The sequence below is a fragment of the Eleutherodactylus coqui genome, chromosome 6 (assembly GCF_035609145.1).
Source record: "Eleutherodactylus coqui strain aEleCoq1 chromosome 6, aEleCoq1.hap1, whole genome shotgun sequence".
Lineage (NCBI taxonomy): Eukaryota > Metazoa > Chordata > Amphibia > Anura > Eleutherodactylidae > Eleutherodactylus > Eleutherodactylus coqui.
The window spans coordinates 96775754-96797207 of NC_089842.1; the positions used below are offsets into that span (position 1 = coordinate 96775754).

The following is a 21454-nucleotide window of genomic DNA, read 5'->3' on the forward strand; positions in this document are numbered from 1 at the left end:
AAACAAAACAAAAATGATTGCATTTGAAAAGTGGAGACGAAAATCCCTACAAAATAGTTGCATCCTAATGGCCAAAATAGGCCGTGTCCTTAAGGGGTTAAGCGTGAAAAAACTGGAGCGTGTCCGTGCAAGTTTCATACGAAGTCATCAGAAATCTACCATCAGAGCAAGCAGAGAACTGGACATCTTGGACGATTCTGTGCAAATGTTTGCGATGTTACAGGCCCTGAAACCAGACGACAAAGCGAAGCGACGTTATTTTTGTGAAACTATGCTGGAACAGGAAGTCCCCAGTTTCATCTTCCAACAGGATGGACCCCCCCCCCCCAACACACATTACCCCCCTGCACCTCAAAAGATGATGCTATAACTAAGAGCTGCTGTGGCAGCTTGAAATGCATCAGATTGTCGCCCCATTGTATATCCTTCCTGTTGGGATTTTATTATGTCTCCATAAAGCCGTGATTTTATGGATGCAGGATCATTTTCCTGCTGTCTACACCTGAAAAGTGAACCACATTGCTTTAACGCCCCGAGCTCCTCCAGCATTGGAAGCCAGACTGCTTGCTGCAAAAAAATAATGACAAATACCAATAAATAAGAAGTATTAGGCCCAATGTCCACGGACGGGTTTGTTTTGCAGAATCCACACGGGGCACCCACGCAGAAGATCCGTTAATTTAGTCACCCATAGGGAAGCATGGCGTCCGCAAATGAAATAAAGCACGTAGATTTGACTTGCAGACCTTTTGGTACGGAAAACAAGTCACAGCCTGCTCAATTTCAGTGCGGATCCTGCACAGACGGCTTCCATTGAAGTTTTTCTGTGGGAAAGCAGGAGTTTAAGAAAAAAAAAACTCCACTGCTCATGTGTGGCGCTTCCGCATACATCCGCAGTGAAGACAATAGAAGACCTGGAAGGGTAAGCAGAAAACCAACAGTGTCCTCGGCTGCGGGCAGAGTCTGATTCCGTTGTGGGCTCCCGCATGCACAATGTGATCCACCCATGAACATGAGGCCTAAGTTGAAATGTTTTTTTCAAAATATGCAATCTTGCAACTCACAGCTAGTGTCGTAGTTTTCTTGTGAGTCCCTACACTAACATTACAAAATGTACATTACAAATTAATTCAAAAACTACAGAAGGCGAACATACTTATTGATATACTGATACAAAATACAAGGGCCGGTAGAGTACAGTATATACACCACAGTGGGACTGGTAGCCTTTGTAAGCAGTCACTCTCCTCAATATGTCGTACGTGTGTGGGTGGTTGTTCATCAGTATTTTGCACCCATGCAGTGCTCCTCCATATAGTAATTTAGCCGTCTGCATGTTGAGGGATGTGGAGTCCATACCTGCCCTTGTGCATCTTCATATAAGTATACCAGTAAGTATTGCAGCCTTCTTTGATTTTTGAAACAGCCAGCAAGCTTGCTTTCGGGCACACCCCTAACAGCAACTTAGTTATCCTGCATCAGATGACTATACAGTGCCTGGCATGAATACTAAAGGCCCCAGAATTCAGATCACCTGGGCAAGCTGTGACCGGACCCTAAACTAATAAAAAACGTTCAAAGTGTGAGTGCAACTCTGTACTATAATATAAAGTATAACTAAGGATCAATGCTCAACACTTACTAAAAGGGGATTGATCGGCTCTCCGGACATACCTGTTTTATTTTATACTCACATTCCCCCTAAAATATCAATTATGGAGCATCTTCTCTTATAACTCTGTACTGTTTCATTCCTCCTCTATTGCTCCTACTAATTTCTGATTGCATTGCCCCCTGGGTGTTATCAGTTTGAGAGGGGGTGGGGAAGAGAGCTACAAAATCTGACATTGTCCTGCCAGTGCTGACATCATGAGACTGTGTAAGTACAAACCCCTTTGACAAGTAGAATGGTAACACCCAGTTGTCAATATTCATACATTCTAGGAGAAATGACACAAATGACACAAAGAGTCGGGTTGAGAGTAAAGATGCTGCAAAAGTGACATTCATCATCAGTATCCAGAGGGCTGAAAGCCTATACACAGCCCATGCATAATTTTGTCTCATATCAATAGCATTGCTCAGAGGGGTACCAAGTTTTCAGACAACTTGTGCTCATTTACTAGCTTGCATTATTCCCATCATTTCTGTAATATACCGTATCTTTCTGTGTATAAGACGCACACTCTACTTTCCCACCCAAAATTAAGAATAAAAATGTAAACATAAAACAGTACATAGTACTGTTCTATGTTTAAATCCCACTATAGGTCCCTGTTATACTCACCAGACCGTCCTCTCCAAGTTGCCTGACAGGTCTTCACAGCACTCCCACTGTCTCGCGAGAGGTTGCTGTTTACAGACTGCTATGGGGACCAAGCGCAGGAGACAGAAAACCAGCCAGGCAGCGCTGAGAGGAGATGGCTGGTGAGTAGACCATGTTGTATGTATGTATGTACTGTATATATGCTGTATGTGTAATGTACATGTGTGTGTAGTGTGTATGCATGAGGGTGCAGGCATACTCACCTAGCCACACCGCTGCCCTGCTTCTCTGCATTGCTGCCCTGCTTCTCCACGCTACTGCTCTGCCTCCCTGCTCCAGTAGTGTGACAGAGCCCTAAGAGCTCCTGCACATCTGTGAGCGCTACCTTGCAGCTAACATTCATGTAAGTTTTCGTCGGATCGTTTCCAACAAAAACTTACGTTCCGTGTATAAGACACGCTGCGAATTTTGAGCGAAGTATTTGTCAAAAAAACACATCTTATACACGGAAAAATATGGTAATTGTGCTGCCTGCACGTCCTGCACCATCCTGGCCAGAAGAGGCCAAGGCAGAGGATGGAGAACCGTGTTGAATCGAGATGGAGGTGGATGAGGGGCACAACCGGGCCTATAGACTAGTAAGGCATGCAGTAGCACCTATAAACTACCCAGGGGGCCTAATGTGACTCTGTCATATTAGGGCTGATGTAAACTTTGAGCTGACCCTGCTGCTAGGGTCTACTGGTGTAGAATAGAAAAGTTGTTGAAAACTCAGATTCGTTTTAATACAATGATATATGAGACTCTAGTAGGATTGATCAGTCTTTGATCTGAAAAACTGATGCATGTTCATCAGTATTTTCTGTCATTCTTACTCACATCCAAGTAGTTGTTGAGTTTTTCAGGTATTTGTGTCAAAGCATAAATTGGCCTTTGGTTCAGCACTTTATTTTGCTCTAGCTCCTCTGTGGTCATACGGTCACTCATCGTATGTCTGATTGATTGAAACTTCTTCAGGGGGATCCTGAAACAAACAAAAAAATTAGAATGATTTTTACTCCATCAAAATTCCTCACACCATGGTCACATTCATTTTAGTGATATTTATAGGTGTTTCTGGATATAGCAACAACCACATAGCTTTGTTGTACAACCTATACAAAAGGTGGTTAAAGGTATGAGTCCAACAAAATCTACTCATAGTATGGTTTCACAAACAGGTTTTTGTGGCAGTACTGTATTTCTTGCAGTTTTCTGAACCTAAGCTAAAAGTGGATTTAAGAGATATGGAAAAGATAAAAGGAAGGACTTATACTTTTCCTCCCTGCTGGATCCCCTTCTAGCTTTGGCACAAAAAACTGCATGAAAAAGATGCCACTAAGTCCTGTGTGTGAAACCTGCCTTAGCATGGTTTCCTACATTCACTCTGAATTAATTTGGGACCATGAAAGGCCATATAATTAGACGTTTCCCCATGCCTATTAACTAGTAAACAGTCGGGTATCATCAAGGGCATGCTTACATGAGAGCAGTATCTTAACAACCTACTTCCCAAACTCTTTTACTGCAACTTACTGGAGCATCAGTTGTAGAAACCCCACTTACCAGCATCTTCCAGAATTTCCTAAACACCCTCAGCAGCAAAACACGGACATATTAAAAGTAAACCTTCAACGATATAAAAGTATGTTAGTATTAGTATCTTAGTAGGTTAATGCTTGTAAAGAGCTTATTATGCAGCAGTTATTACTAAGGTTCAAGTGCTCTGTTCTCCTTGTATGGAGCTCTGATGGTAAATGTACTGTAACTGTACTGCTAAATGCCCTTTTGCACACAATAATTGTCATTTGAACGGCCGAACAACTGAAGTAATTAATGACTTTTTGGGGATAAAATGCTGAGTATTAAAATGAATAGATAATCGCTTGAAATCCTCTCTATTTCCCTCATTAGCTATGTAAACAATGTTTATGTTGTTTGCTCAGGTGAGTGTGTGTTTATGTAAGGAAAGCTCTAGCCTGCAGGATTTTAATTAGTGTTAAGAAAAGCCATTGTCTTCTGCTGGCACGAGTAAACAAGTAATCATTTTGCTTTAGAACAGCAAGCAATCACCCTTCCCCCTAAGTCTTTCAGTCTTTCAAAGACTGCACAAATGTCATTTAAACCTCAGGAAAAGTGAACTACCTAACAACTATTGCTGAAACTCAGCAATAAGCAACAAGTAAACAAATAGTGCATGATGGCCACATTGTTTCCATTGTTGCTCACTTTTGCTCTTTTGAATGAATTCTGAACGATAATTGTAGCGTGTAAATAGGCCGTTTACTAGAAAACATCAAGTGGCGCATTTTAATTGTCATAGGATGAAGGAGATAATGTGACCCAGATGTGCTTACCTCCTGGATGAAGTATGCAAATGGGAGATAATCCCTCTAGGGTTCTACAAACTAGAAAGAAGCATTCCTGCAAGTCAATATCTGATCTTTTAAAATAACTGGTAATACAATTCAAAACTAAAACCTTTACCAGTCATGTTTTAAGGCCTATTAAAAGGTCAGGCAATTGAATTGCAGGGATACCATCTTCTAATAGGTGGCATTGTAGAGGCATTGTTTTATCTCCCATTTGCATTCTTAATTTCCAAGAGAAGCATGCATGGCCCTATAAGTCTCTTTACACCTACTAGGTGCTCTCTACAAGAAGAAACTTTACCCTCCAGGGCAAATGATCAAGAGTCTGAAAACACCTAAATGCTGATCTTATTTCCTTCAACACAGTCCCCAGCTGTCCTCATAAACAGTAGATAGATGTTACATAATGTTGACCTCAACACACGTTTAGTCTAAAGTAGCCATGCTTCATATGATACTGCTACTTGGGAAGGTGCCAAAATTAACTCTTTTTGCCCAGGAGCTACCGCATCTTGATCCAACCCTGCCTATAAACACCATTATAGAAACAAAAGTGTCTACCCCTTAACCCTTTCCAATACAATTTGTATTCTGGTTTACCTAGGGGGCTTACTCTTTTTCTGCCGTTATACAACGGCGCTATATGCTGGTTAAAGCCAGTACTGCATGAGGTGACACATTGGATAGGCTTTGACAGCAGAGAGGCTGGCAATACACAGTAAGAGAACCCTGACTGATGTCTTCCAACATCGGAGCTGTACAGCCTTAAACCATAATGTCTTCAGAGGTCAGACAGTGGATTGGAAAGGGTTAAAGCAGGAACACTTGTGGATGGCTCTAAAAGCAAGGGCCTTCTTATTTGAACACCTTGCAACATTATCTGATATTATATAAGATACATTTTTCACTTATTTGACCTATATAATAAAAGTCATCCAAACCAAATCCAAGCAGTTTTACTACCCTGCACTTTTTCATGTACTTTCATCACACTGGCCAGAAAGGTTTTATACCATTCCAGACTCTTGCCAAATATTTGCAAGAGAAGCAGACATCCCAATGTTCATCTTTTAAAATGATTGCATTATAAATAATACAGAATGCATACCTAATGTATCTGGTAAATGGAAAGTTATTGAGTGTGTCCTCACCAGACTTCCATTTGGTCTTGTTAAAAAGCAATGTGTCACACATCTATAGGAAAGTGGACAAGTCAAAGACATTTACATAAGTAACTGGGCTTGATTTCTGACTATGGGACCCTTCGAAAAGGCATCTTTTTGAACACTTTTTCTATATGTTTTTGCACATAAATGTAGCTACTTTATTGAATAATCTCCATGACTCATCCACTATTGAGGAGCACATGTCGTAGTTTTGTCTACCCATTTGATTATTATTTTTATCTTTGCGATGGCCCCTGTATATTTTATTTTCGATAAATCGCGTAGAGTATAAAGAGAAAACTAACAATTCATCGCAAAAGGTATAGGTGGACCTAAACATGAATATTTCAATATACACAATCAATAACAAGGATTATTAGCAATTATCATTATGTCTGTGGTTCCAAATCAATTAGTTCTAAGATGGAAAGATGTTTGAAACTTTTTCTAGGTGACTAATTCTAATACACAAGTCTACCAAAAGCAATTGGAAAGCTTAGCAGGAATCAAAAGTAGTTTTTATTTACATATGGTAGCAAGGCAGTACACATAATGGCCTGCAGAGGGCTGTAAAACAGGCATTGTGTGTGCTAATCAGCAGGGACAGCTGTATGGGTGTGTATGCAGTTAAAACCTCCAGACACACTGAACACTGGGGCGACAGCTGCTTCTGAAAACCAGAGAGTTGTAGTCTCTGAAAGACGTCCAGTGGAGATTAAGTTGCAGTGGCTGAATACCACGAGTCTAACAGGGGAGGACGCCCCCTAGACTGACATTCTGGTTGGCTAAGATATTTATTGGAGTATGTGCTATGCGTTTGAGGCATTAGGCTTGTGATAGTTAGAAAATAACCTGTGTTATTTAGTGGCCAGACGGCCAGGGATGTTTATCATAAATGTGTATACTGTGACTATAACAACAGTATGAAGTTTCTGTTATTTTGCCTGAGGTTACCAAAATAAATGGGCTTCCAGAAATGCCGGTACTGAAGCCCTGTAGGGAAAGGCAGTCATGACGGGGTTAATGGGGAGGAAAGGGGTTAATGATCAAGGTGCATGATGGGAGTGGGGGGGGGGGAAGGGGGAAAAAGTGCATGAAGGACAGGGTAGGAGCCAGTTCCACCAGCAAGGGGGAAGTAGGAAAAAGAAAAACCTTAAGCAGGACGGAGAAGAGTCTCACCCACCTGCCCCAGGGAAAAAAGGAGTTGGGGGAGGTGACAATTGTCATAGCAGCAGTCAGGGGTAAGGGTCCTTGGAGTCAGCATAAAAGTGTGGTGGGGGGGAAGGCAGCGGCTGGATAGCCACCTTCCCCTGTTTGTGATTAATTAGTAGGTGGGTCTGTCGCCTCTTGGCTTTGACAGGGCGGTGCCCTGCAAAGATGGTTGGTGTGGCTAGCCAGCCTCGGTGTCGGGAGGTAGACGACTAGAGGCTAGTTGGTGAGTGTCCTGAGTCAGGTGACTTGTGGCAGGAGGCGTGGTTTGGGAAATAGGGTCTCTCGAGTCGATTGGTAGGCGACGGGAGGCAGTTACAACTATTTCCCTGGTTGGTGAGGTGACATGAGTTTTCAGGGCTCCAAGGATCTCTCCACGAAAAGTTTTCTATTGGGCTTGAAATGTTTTTATATGTTTATTGTATTGTTTGTAATAAAATTGGCTGCTGTAGCCAGATTAATCCAAAAGAAAGTTGTCAACGGTCATTTAGATAAGATGGGTTTGTAAGGGTGGTTACAGCAGAGATGACTCACGTCATGGGTTTTACTACAAATTCTGGCCTGGACGCAGGTTACTGAGGCGTGACCACCCATCTAGGTGGAGGAAAGATGGCAATCCCATAAGTTCAATACCCCCTAGTTGATTAATTATGTGGGGCCTTCTTTGGCCCTAACAACATCAGATACTCTCCATGGCATACTTTCTACTAACATCTGATACACAGCTGGTATTTCCTTCAATTCATCTTGCAAACATCTGGCAACTTCTTTCAAAGAAGATGTATCAATAAATCTACAATGGAGCACAGAGCATTGTCATTAAACCGTTGAGCACTGGAAGAATGTTCTATGGAGTGACGAATTACACTACTCCATCTTCAAATTAGATGGACGTATCTGCATGTGGAGGACGTCTGGGAGCACCTTTTGTCTGAATGTGTTGTGCCAACAGTTATATACAGCAGCAGTTTCTTTATGGTTTGTGGATGTTTTTCGTGGCATGGTCTTAGTACGTTGGTTGTATTAGCAAGAACCATGAACATGGAGGCGGACCTTGATATTCTAGACAATGTGCTGTTGACAATGTGGCAGTACTCTTGGAATTGTCAGTAATACTTTCAACCAGACAACGCACTTTGTCACAAATCCTGCATGGTTTTATATTGGTTTGAGGATATGGATGTTCCACAATTGCACTGCAAATAGTCCCAACCTGAACCTTACTGAGCATCTTGGGGATGAACTGGAACATTGGGTCAGGAAATATTAACAGCGTCGATCTTCTTTGAGAGAACTTGTCAGACGATTGCAGGACGAATTGAGGGAAATACCAGCAGAAGTGTATCAGATATTAGTGGATTAATATGCCCCCGAGAGTATCCATTATGTAGTTAAGGCCAAAGAGGCCCTACTAAAGCCACGTGCACACGAGTGGATTTGTATTGCAGAATCTGGAGCAGGCATCCTCCTCCGGATTACGCAGCAAATACCCTCCATAGCATGCTATGGAAAAGTGATTCTTCCTGCACATGACCATAAACCAATTGCAGTTTTCACACGCAGAGGAAAAAAATCGCAGCATGCTCTATTCTTGCATGGATGGCTTCCATTGAAGTCAATGGAAGCCGTTTGATCCGCGGCCCTTCTGCAGTTGACATTGTCTAAAGGTTGCGGATTCTGCATCATCACTAGGCGATGACATGGGAAAGGCAAGAGTTAAAAAAAATCAGTACTGCGCATGTCCGACGGCGAGCCGCATGGACCATTCACAGTAAAGAGGAAGAAAAAGAAAGGTACTGTAGGTACGCGTGGACGCCACTGCTGCCAGGGTCGGATTCTGCTGCGGGATTCCGCATGCAGAATCTGACCTGCCCGTGTGCAGGCGGCCTAAGTATCAACAAATGTAAATAAATACTACTTTACTTTTTGCTCAGCTGTCCAATTACTTTTAGCAGGTTAGTGCATATCCGAGAATTTGCAATAAATAAGTTATTTTGTCTATGGAAATTATCTCCATTAATGGAAATATTTGTCATATAGGCCTCTTCATGCCTGAAAAGAAAAATATTTGTAATCATTTTTGTCTGGGATTCAGCTTAGAAAGCAGTCGAACACTGTCTAGTAGAGCAGGGGGATTATTTTCTATGTAGCTCCCATGTGGTTTACTGCCACTAACTTGAGATTTGCTGTAAAACTCAAAAACAGCAGACCAAAGTAAGGTAGACTGTGATGGTGGGAGAGAGATCTGTCCTCAAGCAATTCCCACCCAAAATGCAAAAAAACCAAAGCCTTCCTGACAGTATGTTGCTTACAGAAGTGTGTGGATTGTTATGTGCTGCATATTTTTTTCTATAAGCAGTTGGTAATCTGTTGGACATGATCAGGACAGGGTTTCGGTTAATGATGGTAAACAATGATTATTTCACTGACAGCAAGCAGAGATCTTGAAAAGTATGAGGAATTGTAACGTTGTAAAGTACTTGGAAGTTGTTTATCATGTCATTATACATTATACTATGTTCCTTGCATAGTGGGGTACTTAGAGACTCCTTTTTGGAATCCTTAAACATGCAAGGTTGTTTTCACCATTCACTGTCCAGGGAATGTAAAATGAGTCCTTTTACTGTCTTAAAGCACATTTAGACACAACGATTATCGCTCAAAATTTGCTCAAAAGTCATCTTTTGAGCAATAATCGTTGCGTGTAAATGTGCCCATCTTTCACTTTTCTGCCGAACGATTAATCTCAATTCGGCATGAAATCCATCGTTTGGCAGAAGAGCTGATAAGAAGGACCGCACACTGTGTTCCTGGGAAGCGCTGATTACATTGTAAGCAGAGAACAGTGAGTGGTCTGTTCTCTGAATACAGCTCCCGGTGGCTCCCACGCTACTAATTGGTACTAATAGGCATTAGTACCAAGTAGTAGTTTATGCAAAATGATCGCTCAAAAGAAATCTTTTGAGCAATCATCTTTGCGTCTAAATGCACCTTTAGACCACCAAGTAAATTTACAATTAACCCTTTATCCATCCTACACAACCAGCAAATTGGAAATTACAGGACAAACCGAATAGTAATGGTGAGTGAGCGGACCTATCTTTTGCACAAGGCCCCATTTCTATATAACCAGCTTTGTACACATATTTCAGGTTTGTATTTTTATACATATATCTAGAAGTACAGAGCAGATATAGGCACATGTGATCAAGATCCGAATGAGATTATATGACAGGAAGTCTATTCAGGAAATCCCCAACTCCCCCACACAGCACACTTTATCTAAAGCGTCCTCTGATCTGATAATCAGGAAACTTATGGTTATTTGTTAAGGCTGGGTTCACAGTCGGTATATAGTAGTGTGTGCACAGCCTTGTCTTCCTGGAACTATAGGCTTTAATTAGTCAAATAGAGAACAAAGGTGTTTGTTTGACATGGAGGACAGAACAGGGTAGTTGACTGCGCTTAAATCTTCTCAGAAATAAACAAATAGGAATGGAAATCAAGTCAAACTGAGAAAACAATTAGTCTTATTCACTGCACAATGCGCGCAAATTTGGTGCGCACCAAACCGTGTGTAAATATGGTTGTCTGAAGCCGCCCTTAGGGCTTATGCAGACAGGTGTATATCGGTTGGGTTTTCACGCCCAGCCGATATACACTGCCCCTCTCTGCAAAGGGAGCAGGCCGGGCCAGGCTGGGAGTTAGTGCACTGAGTTCCCACCCCCTCTCCGCCCCTCGGCACTGCTTGCAATGGGAGGGCGTGATGGGGCAGAGCTAAGTTCCGCCCACCCTGCCCCCTTCAGCAGGCCACTAGGGGTCTCGGCAGTGCAACATCATGTTATCAGTGGACCCTTCTAAGAAAGAAAGGATTGTCCAAAGGGGGCAATGCCTTTAAAGAGGGCCCCCATAGACACAGCAATAACTTGAATTCACTTTGCAGGTGCACACCCACTGGCGTTTTCTTCACTGGCGTTTTCTTTTCTCTTGCGCTGCGAGAGCAAGTGAAAACACTCTCCTCGCAGTGCAAGAAAAACGCTGTGATATCGCCAGTGTTTTTTAATGGGGCCAGCAGCAGCGCTAGCCCCATTGAAAACATGGGGAGAATATCATGGACTTCTGCCAAAGCTGTCACAGCTGGGACAGCTGTGGCAGAAGTCCAGCATGCTATCCCATTGCTTTCAATGGAGTCGGCGCTGCCGCCGCCCCATTCAAGGCAGTGGTTTTGAGGCAACCCCCACAGCATGATTTTCGGGGAGGGGCTTGAAATATAAGCCCTTCCCTGAAAATCATTCCTAGCTGGTGAAAAGAACTTCACTCACCTCTCCGCCGCTCAGACGCGTCCTCTGGCTGTCTCCCCTGCACTGCTGCCCAGCACTTTCAGCAGGTGGGGAGTTAAAAATCACCACCTTCTGAAAGGGCTGTGCTGATTGGCTGAGCGCTCAGCCAATTACAGCCAGCGCTTAGCTTTTCATCAATGAGAAATTAGAAAGGCAGGGTAAAGTATGCTATTGTTATTTCAATTTAGAACACAAATATTAATTAGTATTATTAGATTTAGCGCCATGTGTGGAAGTAAAAAAATTACGTCACTTCTTACCATTAAGACTATGAAAAGAAGTTGTGCACAGGGGCCCCAAACTGAATTTTTGCACTATAGTCCTTGAGCCTTTAGCTACACCCCTGGCTTTGAGTAGGGCCACAAAACAGCATCTACAGCTGGGAACTGTGTAGGGATGTTGTTCAGTGCGGTTTCAATCTGATTGCTAATAGCTGCTCAATTTTGCTGATAAACAGTGGCTTGATAAACATTGCTATTGACCACGCAGTCAATAGCAATCGCTTTACAAACTGTGCCAACATGCTGTTCAGTACATATTTCTGCTACATCATGGCTGCCCAGAAGCCATACAGTGGGGCGTCACCCTCACTTAGTCCTTATCCACTTGAATGGGCTGAACTGCTATACCAGACACAACCTGAGGACAAGAGTGGCAGTGTCTCTGTAAAAGAAATGATTTTTTCTTATGAATACTCTGGATAGTGTTGTTGTAACTTTAAGATGCAACTTACATTTAACCGAACTCTATTTCTTTTTAGTTCTAATTCATCGCCTTGCATAAAGGGGTTGTCTGGTTGTAAGATTATTTCTTAATTATAGCTGCGGATGTGTTAAAATAACAAAAGCAATGATACTTACCCTACCAATCAAAGACCACAGCGGTCAGGTGCCATTCTCCTGCATCATGGCTGCCAGCATCTAAGTGGTGTTGCCAGGAGAATGGCACCTGACTGCTGCAGTGGTCAGGTGGTAACCTGCCCTAAACAAAGATCCGAGAGGATGGTGTGTAGTGGCCTGAAATCTATATATCTGGCCCCTCCATAACTGTCATACATGTCATGTCTTCAATGTGGGTGCTCTGTGCAAATTGTCTTGTCTTTAGTTAGGTGTATTGCACAGCTGCAGCATGTAAGAGGTTAAAATCTGTGAATGTCTGGGAAATGTCTGGAAATTGTAACGAGTTATGTTATCACGTGAGTATGCAAGATATCTATGTGAGTGCAAGAGAAGAGATATTCCATTGCTTCAGCAGTTGAGTATGGAGGGAGAGTACCTTCAACCCTCATGTAGTGAAGAATGGAAACAGAGGAGAGGTACCCTGATGACCTAGTTACAGGACCTCTATCCTAGGAGAGACAGAGAGAAAGAGACCGCCGTGCAGTGTTCAGAAACCCATCCAAAATGAGTGAGTATGGAGTGGTTTGTCCTCCTCCGGTGTGTGTGTCCAGGAGCAGAGTCATACAGATAACTTGGACTGTAGACCCGGTATCATCCTGTGTTGTTCCTCCCTGACCTCCATAATTTGTCCTTCCTGCACTGGTGTGAGATTTTGTTTATCCTGCAAGTAAGGTCCAGTCATTGACCGTTTCCAGTGACTGAAGTTGTCAAGTAACTCGTCTGTGGACTCTCTTACTTTTCCCATTAGACATCCTACGGAGTTAGGAATGATAGCGTCACCTGTGACATATTTCTTCAATTCCACTACTCCACCTATTCAGGCAACTGCTGCCTCAGCGTTGCCTGGAAGAGGCCTGGCGGCGCCTTGGCCATGGTTGCACGCGTCCTTCAGGGAAGGAGTTGGTAGAGCCACCATGACAACCCTAACAACTACCCCCGCCATCTCCACAGTGGTGTGCCTTGTGTCTCAGGCGTTGCAGGTGGAGCTGTAGTGCTGGATTGCCAGGGGAGAGGACAAGTAAGTACTGCTGCTTTTGCTATTTTAACACATCTGCAGCTATAGTTAAAAAGTCATCTGACAGCCGCATAACCCTTTCAACTCTATAGGGGTACGATGTAGTCTCAGCCTTTCAAAATTCATCTATCCCAGCAAAGATACATTTTGAGGAAGTTGCTGCATGCTCCCAGCACTTTAGCTCAATCATACACATTGCATTTGATGCTTGTCAGGCACTTCAATACTATTAAGGCTATTACAAAATCACAAGTACGTTTACAGTTTTAAAACACTGTATGATATTCTAAGAGCAGCGTGACTACATAGGCAGCAATAGTGGAGGAACCTGATTCATCCTGACTTAAAGGGATTGCACCAATATTTCAAATCATTCCCTATTGGAGATAGTTTGCTACTTTTTGGTGATCTTACTGCTCAGACCCCTGTCGTTCTCAAGAATGGGGGTCCGGTACCCCCCTCTACATGTCACTGTGGGGGTTGCTTCTTTTTTTGGAGTGACATCAGAATGATTGGAGTGCTGGCTGAGCATGTGTGGTCGGGTTTCCATTTATTTCAATGTGGCTGACGGAAATACCAGAGTGCTTGCCTCTCAGCTATCCCTGGGGCGCTCCCTCTGTGAACCCTTCCCATGCCGCGATCTACATAGATTACAGCATGTAGGGGGTCAACAGCGGAGATTGATGTTCTTAACAATCTGCGGTGTTGCAGCCGGAGGCTGGCTATCTGTCACAGACCGCTCCCTCTGCCGGATTGCGTGGGTTCGAAAACTGGTTAAGTACCACGCTGCCATGACGTAAACTTACGTCATATAGACATAAGGGGTTAAATGAATAAAATACAATTTACACGGAAACCTTTCTAACGAGACTATATATCAATCTGCTTAGCTCCTCCCGCTCTATAACGTGCTGTCTGGGAATTACACTGTATTTTCAATGTAACAGGTTGGCTTAAAGTGATTTTACCATAAAGATGATGCAGGAAGTTCACCTGCTCTCCTTTGTGAGACCACGGAAAAGACATCATAAGAAAATAATGTGTCAAACTCAGCACTGCTATATATGCACAGGTGCCAAATATAAACCATAACTTACCGAATCAGCGCCTTTGTGCTCCATGAGAGGAAGAAAAGCACCAGAAATATCTGAATTTTCATTATGCTTCTTTCGGTGTCTTAGGTCGGCGTAGTTGTTGAAGAGCGCACACAGCTCGCTTTGCAGCTCTGCTCAGCTAGTTTCCTCTTTTCTGCTTTACTCAGTCAACTTTTGACATTTTGTGAAGTGTTTGCTGATTTTTTCTGCATACCAGTGGGCAGTCGGAGAGTAACGTGTTCCTCTCTGTATCACAGAATTGGTCCTCTCGTTTGTCACTTTGTGGTCCAGAGACTCATATGATAATTGTTAAAGAAGTGCACATGATGGATCACGAGATAAAGCTGCTGTTGGTAAACTAGCACAACAGCGGAAATAGCTCATTTCTAATTAACCCTTTTATACCAAGGTACTTTTGCTGCTGGAATTATTTTTTTTGTGCATCAGCTACGTGAAGATATTCCAATTTGTTTTTATTTTCTAAATCATATATTTTTTTAATTCTATTGGCTGGACATGACTATAAGGGGGGCATCTTGACTGAGCTCCAGTTAACACCCTTTAAAGACATGCTTTACAACAGAACTCATGGGTCATAGACACAATGGACAGGAGCTGTCCCATTGACTTTTTTACTTGTCATGTTCTCTAACATGTGCAGACATCATTGTGCAGGGAGAAGGAGGAGGTGAGCTGTGAATTGATATTCGGAATGGTTTTTATCTGGGTCAGGAAGGGTATAGTTTCTCCTAGGGAGATCATCTAGAAGGTATAAGGAGATTTATAAGTATATGCATTCTCTTCTGGTGAGACTTATGCAAAGCTGGAACAATGCCTTTACAGCATCACCTATTGAAAGGTAGCATTTCTGTAAGTCAGTGTCAGACCTTTTAACAGGCTTTGTAACATGACTGGGAATATAAGCCAAAGCCAGAATCTTCTGCAGGAAAAAAAAAAGGTCACCATGCACAGGTAGATTGTTTCTGAGATTTGCCCCTCATCATTGGGTATTCACTTGACTGGCTAAGAAGCCTATATATGTGGGTCCAGAAGGGTATAGTTTCTCCTTATCTTTCATGGCAATCCTGCCTGTGATAATAATGAGAAGACTATTGAGAAGTGATCACAGAATAGGAACTGTCAGTCTATTATTAGGCTTATTGTGCTGGAGTCATGGCTGTTGCTACTGGTGTAATAACACAGTCCAAACTGGGGTCAGGGCAGGCAGGAGGCAAAAACGAATTACAGAAGTCAGAATAGTCAAAGCCAGGCAAGGTTCAAAACCAGAGCAAACACAACCTGGGGCTTTGTCACAAATAGCAGTATGAGACCAATTGCTTCGGCATCCACCCAGAGAGTGCAGGAACAGGATTGGAGAGGGACAAGCTATGCGAGTGTGTAATGGGCCTTTAACCCTTTCCAATCCAATTTGCATCCTGATTTTCCTAGGGGGCTTACTCTTTTTTCTGCAGTTATACAACAGCGCTAGCTGCTGGCTAAAGCCAGTACTGCATGAGGTGACATGTTGGATAGGCTCCGACAGCAGAGAGGCCGTCGATATACAGTAAGAGAACCCTGATGGACGTCTTCCAACATCAGAGCTGTACAGCCTTAAATCATAATGTCTTAAGACATCAGACAGTGGATTGGAAAGGGTTAAGATATTGACAAGGGTATGCATAAGCCCTCCAGGCAGAATTCAGGGGGCAAGCAGAGGCAGGAGCATGGTGGAGACCTATTTCTGCTGTAGAAACAGGTGAGCCATGATGGAAGCAGGTCATGACATCCACCATAAGACAGGATCTTGTCACGTTGTGCTCCTGGCACCTGTAGTACTATGGGTTTCCAAGCACAGGTGTGGTTGATTTGGCTGGCTGATGGTGTGAAGTTCACAAGCCAATGAACATCAGTCTGTGCACATAAATACCAGCCCCTATTACTGGAAGATGCTGGTCAGTTGTCCTTTTCCCACTCAGTACTTGGTGTTATACATGCTGCTAAAGCTAGTTGCTTCTCCAACCTTCCCTGAGGATGGTCTGGACATCTGATCTCCCTGTCTGCATGTTCTGTGCCCATTCTCCCTTCCCTGTTCTGCGTATGTCTGAAGGTGTGGTCTGCGCTTGGTGTGAACAAGGTCTTATTTCTGTGTGCATATTGTATTTCCCTTATCTGGTGTTCCTGCCTCTTACCATCCAGGGCGAGCCGGACCTCTAGTTTCCCGTGTGGGGCCTTCTCTATTGGGACAATTGCCCCACTTGACTGCCTTTGGGTTTAAGTTGTCTTGTTAGGGCTCCTGCACACATGCGTTTTTCTTGCGTGTTTTTTTCACCCGATATCGTTGCGTTTTTTTCACGCGATTGTCAATGGGATTTTCTAATGTTAAAAACGCATTGCAAGTTTGTGCTGTGCTATCTTTGTGTGATGCGATTTTAACATTAGAAAGTCCCATTGACAATCGTGTAAAAAAAACCACGGCGATATTGCGTGAAAAAAACGTGCATGAAGAAAAACGCAAGTGTTCAAGAGCCCTTAGTATAAGGAATCACAAGACAATGAGGACCCATGATGTGGGCTTGTGAACTTGTGTATTTTGGCCAAAATACAAAGTACCTTGCATGTACTTATTCATATTTCCATTTGTCTGAATTGTAGTTCATTTGGCAAGTATTTTGGCAAATACCCCTTGAATCCTCCCTGCATCACCACTGTAAGAACTGCTTTACTGTTATTTGTTAACATTATTTAAGTAAACGGATGGAACCGAATGTTCCCGGTTCTTGTTCATAAAAGACAATCTGTGTGTGGACTATTGTATTCCATCTGAAAGATTCACCACAGAGGATGGGACGTTGGCGTCACGAGTGACAAACAGAACTACAGATAACCATGGTTTCTAATACGTGATCTCCCCGTTAGTAACAAGGTCAGATCCTGAGCTACCCTTAGGGAGCAGACGGTAGAGCTCTGTGACAAGGCATTTCTCTACCCCGCTGTCTCTTCAGCTGAGGACCTGCTTCTCGGACGCTGCATAAGTTGTTGATGTCTATTCAAGTGCATATTCTCTCCCTTTTTTTCTTTACAGCCCTTATTTGGGTAGTGTTTGTGAAGATTATTGTTCCTATGGCCTGCATGAATGTAACAGATCTATTTGCACTATACGGATATAAAAAATGAAGTATCACTTATATAATGGATTATTCCACATCATTGAGCAACTATCATGAAACTAAGGTCATCAAATGCTTCTATAGTGATCCAAGATTGGCATAGTAGAACCATAGACAGTGTTCTCTCATGGGATGTTCTCACACGGGATGGGCTCCCGGGCAAATGATGCAGCTTGTCCCAGTGATGCTCGCTCCAGTGCTATTACACAGGAGCAAGTATCGCTGGCATCGCTTTAAAGCGCTGTCACCGTGGATGCAGAGCTGGCTGAGAAGTGTGTGTGTCCCCGCCCACCGCCTCCATTCATTTCAAACAGACAGTTATTCAGAAATGAACAACTGCTGTTTACACTGAATGCACGTCATTAAGTTTTCGGCATGCAGAAGCTGAACAATTCTCGTTCAGTCGCTGCAAGCATTTACATGGGATGACTATCTTTCAAATTCCCACGGGAGCTTGAACAATTCTGAATGATAATATTCCCATGTAAATAGACCATAAGCTGCGCACTCAGGGGGAAAAAAAAGTTAAAACAACATACCGTATTAAGGAGCCCAACAATTGCTTTGTCCAATGCAGAGTTTGGAATTTTTAACACTTTGAAGTCCAGAGTGCACAGCTTAGAGGAAACAATGACCATAAGGCTCTGGGTTTTGTAGGTGTCGCGGGAAATGGTGCACAAGAGCACCTTGCGTTGCCAGCGGAGGACGCAGAAGACAAGTGGGGTGTCCCCGCTTGTCTTCTGCATACAGCTGTTTCCCCGCTCTGAGCGCTGGGAGCGGAGGATGCAGAAGACAAGCTCTGGACCGCTCTGTTCTTCCTATCCAGCTCGTTATCAGGGAGCAGGATACAGCTGAAACAATAGTATTAGCTGTATCCCGCTGTGAATCCCTGATAAGGCTAATCGTCGTCTTTCAGCACGCTGAAAGACAACGATGAGCGACTGGTTAACGAAAACTGCACGGTGTGTGTGCAGTTACACACAACGATTATCACTCAAAAGATGGCTTTTGAGCAAAATTTGAGCGATAATCCTTGTGTCTAAATGGGCCTTTACAGTTTGTGGATTGTAAAGGAGGAAGAAGCATTGTCCCAGTGTCCCACAGTCTACCTGCGGTTGCCCTGTCCATGACCACCATGCCCTCTCGTACCAGCAGTAACGGTATTAGCCCTATGTGCAGACTGTGTCGCCTTCTTGGTCCGCAGCACCAGCAGACTTCAAGCAATGCCCAATGCTTCTCTGTTTCAGATGCTGAGTTTAACTCCTTCAGGCTAGCCCCATACATGGGCATAATTTGGGCATTTAAAAGCAGCCACATTACGGTCATGTTTGCCCACATTGCACTGCTATACACTACCGTTCAAAAGTTTGGGGTCACATTGAAATGTCCTTATTTTTGAAGGAAAAGCACTGTACTTTTCAATGAAGATAACTTTAAACTAGTCCTAACTTTAAACAAATGCACTCTATACATTGCTAATGTGGTAAATGACTATTCTTGCTGCAAATGTCTGGTTTTTTGTGCAATATCTACAAAGGTGAATAGAGGCCCATTTCCAGCAACTATCACTCCAGTGTTCTAATGGTACAATGTGTTTGCTCATTGGCTCAGAAGGCTAATTGATGATTAGAAAACCCTTGTGCAATCATGTTCACACATCTGAAAACAGTCTAGCTCGTTACAGAAGCTACAAAACTGACCTTCCTGTGAGCAGATTGAGTTTCTGGAGCATCACATTTGTGGGGTCAATTAAACGCTCAAAATGGCCAGAAAAAGAGAACTTTCATCTGAAACTCGACAGTCTAGTCTTGTTCTTAGAAATGAAGGCTATTCCATGCGAGAAATTGCTAAGAAATTGAAGATTTCCTACAACGGTGTGTACTACTCCCTTCAGAGGACAGCACAAACAGGCTCTAACCAGAGTAGAAAAAGAAGTGGGAGGCCGCGTTGCACAACTAAGCAAGAAGATAAGCACATTAGAGTCTCTAGTTTGAGAAACAGACGCCTCACAGGTACCCAACTGGCATCTTCATTAAATAGTACCCGCAAAACACCAGTGTCAACATCTACAGTGAAGAGGCGGCTGCGGGATTTTGGGCTTCAGGGCAGAGTGGCAAAGAAAAAGCCATATATGAGACTGGCCAATAAAAGAAAAAGATTAAGATGGGCAAAAGAACACAGACATTGGACAGAGGAAGACTGGAAAAAAGTGTTGTGGACGGATGAATCCAAGTTTGAGGTGTTTGGATCACAAAGAAGGTTTGTGAGACGCAGAACAAACGAAAAGATGCTGGAAGAATGCCTGACGCCATCTGTTAAGCATGGTGGAGGTAATGTGATGGTCTGGGGTTGCTTTGGTGCTGGTAAGGTGGGAGATTTGTACAGGGTAAAAGGGATTCTGAATAAGGAAGGCTATCACTCCATTTTGCAACGCCATGCCATACCCAGTGGACAGCGCTTGATTGGAACCAATTTCATCCTACAACAGGACAATGACCCTAAACACACCTCCAAATTGTGCAAGAACTATTTACAGCAGAAGCAGGCAGCTGGTATTCTATCGGTAATGGAGTGGCCAGCGCAGTCACCAGATCTGAACCCCATTGAGCTGTTGTGGGAGCAACTTGACCGTATGGTACGCCAGAAGTGCCCATCCAACCAATCCAACTTGTGGGAGATGCTTCTAGAAGCGTGGGGTGCAATTTCTCAAGCTTACCTCAACAAATTAACAGCTAGAATGTCAAAGGTGTGCAATGCTGTAATTGCTGCAAAAGGAGGATTCTTTGACGAAAGCAAAGTTTGATGTAAAAACAATGTTATTTCAAATACAAATCATTATTTCTAACCTTGTCAATGTCTTGACTCTATTTTCTATTCATTTCACAACTCATGGTGGTGAATAAGTGTGACTTTTCATGGAAAACACAAAATTGTTTGGGTGACCCCAAACTTTTGAGCGGTAGTGTATATCATAGCTACTGTTTTCCTACACAGTGTTGGTGGGCATAAGGCCTGGATGTGATCGCTGCAACCATTAATCATTTTATATGTTTTGGAGTACAAATAAAAGAACTTGGAATATCAAGGTTGTCTTTCAGGTTATCTGCCCCTACTTAGTTTAAATATGACAACTTTGTTTTAACTATAGATCCAGCACTAATCTCTGTTAGCAAAGGACACAAAGTACCCAGTGTAATGGTAAAAAATTCAATACCCGAGATACAAATAAGTATAATACAAGAGAAAAGCTATTAACGGCAATTACATGGAACTTTGTCTGTATGTGCTCTGACTTGCAGGTCAGTCTGTTTCATTTTTGATAACATTACATTTGCTGCCTGTTCTTGAAATGAATTGTTTAGCTCAGTCTTTTGTTCTCTCTATTCACTTGATCAGACAACCAATTAATAATTGTGTTCTGATACAGTTTCTGCAGAAAAGCTAATGGAGTCATCTTGCTGCACAAGCGGCAATTAAGATCACTAATCTGCTGCCTTTTCAGATTTCTCTTGTTTTAGAAGTGCAGTTGATGGAGACTTGACATTCTAAGCTGCTACCTATATACTATATAATTGATTCCGGGCAGTGACAAGACTGAGTTATGCGGCAGTAAGGGGGCTTATAGGTTAGAACTTTTATCTTGTGGCCCTAAGATATCCTCTGGGCATTGCCATTCCTTAAGTACCAAATGTACTGGGGAGATTAGATTTTGACTCATCGTGCTTCAGTGCATCTCGTTCTAGCAGCAAGTACATGGCAGTGCCATGTGGATGGAGCCTGAGTGACAGTGTATATTTACCAATTGACTATGGGCAGAAATGGACATATACATGGACAGCCAGTTTTCGCTTCTAAGGGCCCTCTTACAAGAGCCAAGAAATCATTCA

General features: G+C 43.0%; 1 protein-coding gene across 1 annotated transcript in view; it reads right to left on the reverse strand.

Annotated features, from left to right (window-relative positions):
* LOC136632394 (cathepsin D-like) overlaps positions 1–14712 on the reverse strand; it is a 37228-nt gene extending 22516 nt beyond the window's left edge. Inside the window, exons 1-2 of the mRNA XM_066607227.1 lie at positions 14404–14712; positions 3146–3290 (exon numbers count right to left, since the gene is read on the reverse strand). Of these exons, the coding sequence (XP_066463324.1) occupies positions 3146–3290; positions 14404–14465 (207 nt within the window). The 5' untranslated portion in view covers positions 14466–14712. The remainder of the gene's footprint in view (positions 1–3145; positions 3291–14403) is intronic.
* Positions 14713–21454: the final 6742 nt, after the last annotated feature.